The 6,676-nt window shown below is 52.0% G+C and overlaps 2 protein-coding genes across 2 annotated transcripts; both read right to left on the bottom strand.

Annotated features, from left to right (window-relative positions):
* Positions 1 to 604: 604 nt before the first annotated feature.
* Positions 605 to 3,520, bottom strand: TEOVI_000465700 (uncharacterized protein; the record flags this gene model as incomplete). The annotated part of the gene is made up of 1 exon (XM_067222331.1): positions 605 to 3,520. One exon carries the CDS (start codon positions 3,518 to 3,520, stop codon positions 605 to 607), a length of 2,916 nt encoding a protein of 971 aa, XP_067078432.1.
* Positions 3,521 to 4,286: 766 nt separating this feature from the next.
* TEOVI_000465600 (uncharacterized protein) lies at positions 4,287 to 6,182 on the bottom strand (the record flags this gene model as incomplete). The annotated part of the gene is made up of 1 exon (XM_067222330.1): positions 4,287 to 6,182. One exon carries the CDS (start codon positions 6,180 to 6,182, stop codon positions 4,287 to 4,289), a length of 1,896 nt encoding a protein of 631 aa, XP_067078431.1.
* Between the last annotated feature and the right edge of the window lie 494 nt (positions 6,183 to 6,676).

Genomic DNA, 6,676 nt, shown 5'->3' with positions numbered 1-6,676 from the left:
AAAAAAAAAAAAGAGCGACTCGTTTACGGCCTCGTGTTGACTTGGTCCCCTTGCCCCCGCTCCTTTCCTAAAGTTTTGTTATTACACTTGTACTTACTTCCGTCGGATGAACAGCACCACAAGCACTGCTCAACGTTTGTCATGCGAGCGGCGAAATGCAAAGGATGCCACGGAAGGTGTGTTAAGAGTAAAGAAAGCATATTGGAAAAGAAACACGTGCTCCACATTATCAAAGAAAGTGAGACAAAAGAACCATACCACCGCTCAACCGGGTAGAATCACATGAAGAAGGAGAGTGCAGATAAGAAATACAGTTACACGCCCTTGCCGTCAAAGGCAACACTTGGGTGGCGTCGAGGTAAAGAGCTTCATGGAGGAATGGTTGTGTATGTGAGAGAGAAGGGCACGCCGTCCCCTCCCCGGTACATTCCCTGTGGAGGAAGTGAGTTGGTGCGTTGTGTTTCTCATAGTCTTATCTAACGGTGACCACCGCAGCACTCGCCCCGCCAAACCACATTCTTCCTCGTTGTTGCTTGCAGTGAGTTCCTGGTGTCGGAACCGTACTCACATCTCGATATGTGGTTCTTAGCCTTCTTCCTTTCTCTCAATCTGGCAGCTGACTGTCCTCCACTGACGGACATGCATCGTTTTCGATATCGGATGGCATTGTAGGAGTTACGTCTAGCAACTCGTCGTTCCTGTTCCACCGCGCCTGTTCATAATAACGCTTTTGGTGTTGGAACTGCCGGTAGTCAGCCTGAGTGCAAACTGGTGACTTGTCCACCTTCGTGTTGCTGCGTGTGATGTTTCCACCGATGTTGAAGAGGCGTGAGTGGGCAATGGCCTGCCACCGTGGTGAATCTAAACTGCGTATCAGTAGCCGTTCTGCACGCAATGCTTCTGGTGGCTCCCTGTGATCAAGGCATCTTTTGGAGACATTGAATACACCTGTGTGGGAAGTTTTGTATGTCGGAACTCGATGAATATTTGCGTAACTACAATCCTCCCCTGTTTTCTCACCATCACAGCTCTCGTCGTTGGTTAAAAGCGACACATCTCTATTCGTGAAACTCCGGTTCAGTCCCAGTGGGATACTCGTGCCACCACCAGCACCGACCGCTGCCGGTGGTTTTCCGGGAAGCCGGCGCCGGATCATGTGGGCCTTCCTTTTCCAAGTGAAGTAGGCCGACGCCACGAGGCTCTGCTCCCGCATGGCCGCCGCGTATTTTAGGGTTTCCTCCTGATTTCTCGCATGGCGTTGCTGCACTCGCTTCGCATAGCGCCTGTGCCAAGTGCACCACGTCGCACGCAGCAACCCCCACTGCCGCCTACGTGAAGCGTTTAATTCGTGTTTTTGAGTTAACCGCTGATGAGAGAGAACCCGACTGCTCCACCGCGCCCAAGCAAAGCGGTAGAAACGGCGCTCACGCACATCAGATAGACGACGACCTGAGCGTTGAAGACGGACGCGTTTGCACCACCAATGGAAGGAGTGGGCGGCGATTCGCCTATTCCACCACGCATAAAGCGTACGAAGGCGCTCCGCCGTGTCTTCTCGCCGCAACCATCGGACACGCCAAACCGTCATCACTCTGCACTTCAGCCGTTTACACGCACTAGAAATAAACCGCGTACACAAACTCTGGACCCTCCAGGCCCTATACCAGTTGCTGAGACACCGACGCTGAACAGCCGTCCTCTCGCGCATCACTGCAACCTGCTCCTGTTCCCTCCAAATAGACCACCGCTCCAGCCGCTCACGCATGAGGCTGAAGTATCGTCGTGCACACATACGGTCCGCTACGCGCTGACGGTAGGCGTCGCGCCATTGAAGAAAACATCGGCTGCCCATGTCCTGCCGTAACATGAGTGGTAATTTGTCACCCCGGGAATGAATGATAAAAGTGTAGGCGCAACGCCACCTAACAAAACATCGCCGTCCCAGCCTACAAATTTGAAATTGCCTGAGAAGGAATAACGCCCTCCAAAACGAAAAGACATGTTTCTGCAATTTGAGGAGCTTTTCCGTGACAAAACTGTCACATTGCTTTTCCATGTCTTGTTTCCGCCTCATCTCACGGTGACACTGCCACCGGCTATTCCAGTGCGTCCAACACTCCTGGGTAGTGCGCTCAGCCAGCTTACGAAGCTGTTGCTTGATAGCACACCGTTCGTGCATTCGTGCATAGCGCCAATGAGAGAGACAAAAACGTTTCAAATGCTCGGCGGCTAGCGTGTTTCGTTTTTTCACAAAATCATTCACAAGCTTATCACGGATATGGCCTGCCGATGACACTGAGTCGGGTTCCCTTGTTGAGCTCGACAAATGCCGCACAGGATCCGGTACACCCCCTGATACTGTAGGCTTATCGCTATCGCCACGGATGATACAAGTGCCAACAATGCTACTGTTGGTCACGGCACTCTCCGGAGGATCCGACCTATTCTCCCCGGTATGGATGCCATCCCGCGACTCATCTTTCTTTCCTACTTCTTCATCCTCCAACATGACCGTACTTACTCCAACAATACTTGTCTCTATATAACCTTCCTGACCAGCCCCACATGTTATAGTGTCCGGTAGCGCTTGTAATCGCTCCATTGGCGGCGCAACAGACGATGGCGCATTGACCTCCTCAACAATCGCACGCAGCAGGCGCATTCCACGCCGCTGCTGGAGCCGCCTGAAGGCCTTTAGCAAGAGCGTCGTGCGCCGCCACACCCGCACATGTTCTTCCATAGTGGCAGCAAGCAAAAAGGTTGGTAGCATCAGACTAAACCACTGATGGGGGCAACCACAGTGTACGGCATGAATAATAACGACGGCACCACTCTCAGCTTTTGACGGGGCCACCCCGAGTTCAGGAAACACTTGCAACAATAGCTCTGTTGAAACGTTCTCTTCTGCGTTGGGTATCGTTGCAGCTGCCTCGTGTCGCACGCTCTCGAGAGACGCTGCACGACTCAGTAAGACCCCAAGGGAGCCCTCGCTGCTGCCGCACCGCTTCATGATAAGTTGTGTAAGTGCCGTAAGAATGTGCAACCGAAGCCCCGCTTCCTTCAAGACGACTCCAACAGCTGCGCCCAGCTCCCCATGCTGATGTTGGCACGCTCGATATGGGTGGTGTTCGCAGTGGATCATGTGAACTGCGGTCAACATCGCGTACTTGCTGGCACCCTCGACGACGGAAGAGGCTTCTACCGTTGAGATATATGCAGCCACCGTTGCTGTGATTCTTTCGCTTACTGTGCCCTTTCCCTTTGCGGTGGCGCACAAAGCCAGGATGATTCGACATGCTTGTGTCAACACTGCCTGGAGTAACACGGAGCAGCTCCCCCGATACATGTCACTTTCAGTCATGACCACCGGCCATGCGGGGCGGGAAGCACCAACTGATGATTTCTCAGTCACTGCCAGCGTCACCCGAACCCTCCCGTTTTGCTTAGTACAACAGACATGGAAAGAAGAAAAGGAAACCGCGAGTGTGTGTGTGCGTGGAAAAGAATTAGTGATGCGCATGTAATGAGCCAGCAACACATCGCCTTGAGCGCACGCCTATAGAGTTTCAAAAGTTCACATGCGCGTAGAAATCGTTTGCAACTCCAACTGTGTTTCTGAACCTGTTTTTCCCCCTTCTGGCATGGGAGGCTCCCCCATGAAGTCCCTTCAGCAGTCTTTTATCTCTTGTTTCCCCCCTCTCCTTCCGTTATATCCACTATCATCATCACCTTCCCCCCTGACTGATAGTTTCAGGTACTGACGCAGGCGCACACACAAAAATAAATGAGGCAACACAATTTATGCCATTGTTACACCTCGTTGCTATTGAATAAGGGGGAGGGGCAGGAAGGAAGGGGAGAAATGGAATAGCCTCCCTTGCAATGGGAGAAATGAGCTTCGAAAGAAGGTTGTTTGTGGCAAAAAGGCAGCCACATTGCCTCTTCCGGACTGCAACGAGGCCGAACTTTGTTTCACCGTTCCTACCCTTCCGCTGTGTTTAGAAGCCCAGGTGTAAAGCACACCGGTACAACACAGCAGGAGTTCCTTCTTTTTCTTTTTTGGCGTTGACAAGCACTTCATCCTTTTCTCGGGACTCCACTCCACTTCTACTTTAAAAAAAATTCACTGGTGGTGGACTGAGTACACCGGCATAAACCGAGCACCGCAAATATATAAGCAAAATGGGGAATAAGACGGGGTAGTGGATGGGTAAAGAGAACTAACAAACTCGAGCATTCAACCCGCCTTCAGAGTTAACTTTTCCTCTTCTTGATTCCCCCCCATTTCAGGTAACGAAGATGCGCTTTATTGCCGATATGGGGAACTCTTCACCCGTTCGGGGACACACCACAACTGGTTGCGCGTGATCACTTTGACTGACATTTTTTGAGTGGTACTGCATGATGGCGAGTTTCGACACAACTGTACCATTAGGGAGTGCAAGCGGATAGTTCCCACCACGTCCGCCATCGAAGCACTCTTTCGTTATGTAGCAGTAAAAGCGTGTGGGACGCCTAATGAAGATCACGTCATTGCTCCACCGTTCCTCTACCTGAAGCAGATCTGATGCATTCAGAGGCACGCAACTGTTCACACCATCAAGGGACTTGCCTCGACCGCTTTGCTGTGCCTCGCTATTTTGCTTGTTACAGAAGAATGACCTCAACATTTCCTCCACAATTGCCATGACCGCTCCATCAAACGCCGCGGACCCGGACTGTGTGTTCAGATGAGTTGGTGGGATTTGGATTGCCTGCGTCTCACCCCCGCCATTTTCGGCGTCAGCGGCACTGCGCCTGCTGATTACCATGCGATCAAAGTATTCGTCCTTCAGTAAGATGGATGCGGCCACGGCACGGACGACGAGATCGGGTAGTTCACACTTGCATCCCTCCATGGTACTTGCGCAGGCGTCGCTACCAACAGCTTGGGATTGGGAGGCAGCTGAAGCCCTGCGGCGCTCGAGGGTCTCAGCGAGGGAGAGGATTTGCGAGCCTGCAAGAATTGCTCCCCGGTGGAACAAAACGGCCAACTTCCGGTAGCCCTCTACTGACATCATACACGCCACCAATCGTATCGCCTCTTCGTCCTTTTGGGAGGTTCGACATGCACTTCTTCCATTTGGCGTTCTTTCCCTCCCGTTCTGCACGGCGCTCTTTTGAGGTGGCACTGCCGTCGCGCCAGCCTCACTTCGTAGTGTGAGAGCGTTGATGACAGTCTGAACGAAATATGGCCGGCGTGTTGCCCATCGCAGGATATTGTTTGCTAGATACACGTGGATAGCCTCCTGCCCTGTAGTTCCTCCTTGAAATAGTTGCAGGATCCGTGTAACGTGCAAGTCCAGGAGAAGGTCGTACAACACCTCCATTTCTTTTGGCCGCCTCTCCGGCTCAATACTTTCCAATGCGGGCAGCAGTTTCCCTTCACAGTATGCAATCGCTTCCATGACAGAGTGCTTTGCCTCAATGCACTTGACAGCTATATGTTCCGGCGGCACGCTGTCGTGTGGAGGCCCTGTTTCGTTTGATCCCAAGGTCGCTTTCGCTGACACTGGGCCGAGGTAGGGGGATACGAGTGCTGACGCCGGGAGCGAGGTGGAGTCTCTTCCCCCTCCTCTTTCTTCAGAGCCGGCACTGTTGTTTTGAATGGGCGGAAGCGGCGGTAAAACAAGTGCAGCAAGCCTCGGAAACAGGTAGAGCGGCAACCCGTAAGCGTCAGCCACATGGCAGGCCAACTGATACCGCTCTGTTGCAATAAGGTAATCAACCATTTCCATGTGCAGGCGAATCACACCACAAACCACGTGGTAACTTGTACGATTCAAAATGTGCGGGACAATTGGTGAACAGACAAGCCGGAACGGGTCCTGCCCGCTGTTGCCCTCCCCGCTAGTGTCCTCGCCATCACGGCAAACCTCCAGCAGTGGTGTAATGGCTTGTAGGCGAGGGAACTCAGCGTCCAGGAGGAAATTGACCCGACTAAAGAAGGAACTGTACTTACGGGATACCTCTTGGACGCGAGAGGCGACTTTGTCCAGTGATCCTGCGGCGGTAGCGGCGTTTGGTGTTGCCCTCTCACGTTTTGCGATAGCCGCCAGCGCCGCTTTGACAGGCTGTAGTTCACGCGACAACTTCTGAAGCTGCCGTACAGTATCGGCGATATCCTGTGAGGCAGAATTCATGCGTGTCCGATACTTGAAAACAAAATATGTTTATATATATATATATATTTGTGTGTTTGTGTTATTGCTGTGAAGCCCTAAATATTATCCTTGCAGTCAAATGGAGGCCAACTTACACGCATATAAAATATGACACCCACCTGTGCACAACACGTATATGTTCCTTATAATGCGTGTGAATATATCGGCTTTTGACACCGTTGGAAATCGCACAGCTGATACGGCTTCCTCAGGAATACGCTACCTTGGGATGCCTGCGTTCAAGCACCCGCGAGATGCTAATTGCGGAGAGTGAAGTAACGCAGAAAAAAAGAGAACGTCCACGCACTTTTTCACGTGTGCCAGAACTAAGCACTGGCGTTTACAGCAGGGGTGATACCAGAGAGAAAAAGGGCGCGACAAAATTTTTGTATTCGTGTGGGGACAGAGCGCTTTGCTACGACTTACAGGGTTAAAATAAGAGGGGAGGGAGCACCTTGACTGACAAAAAAAAA

This window comes from Trypanosoma equiperdum (assembly GCF_001457755.1).
Source record: "Trypanosoma equiperdum strain OVI genome assembly, contig: ctg_1613, whole genome shotgun sequence".
In the NCBI taxonomy this organism is placed as follows: Eukaryota; Euglenozoa; class Kinetoplastea; order Trypanosomatida; family Trypanosomatidae; genus Trypanosoma; species Trypanosoma equiperdum.
This window is presented reverse-complemented; position numbering and strand designations above follow the sequence as displayed.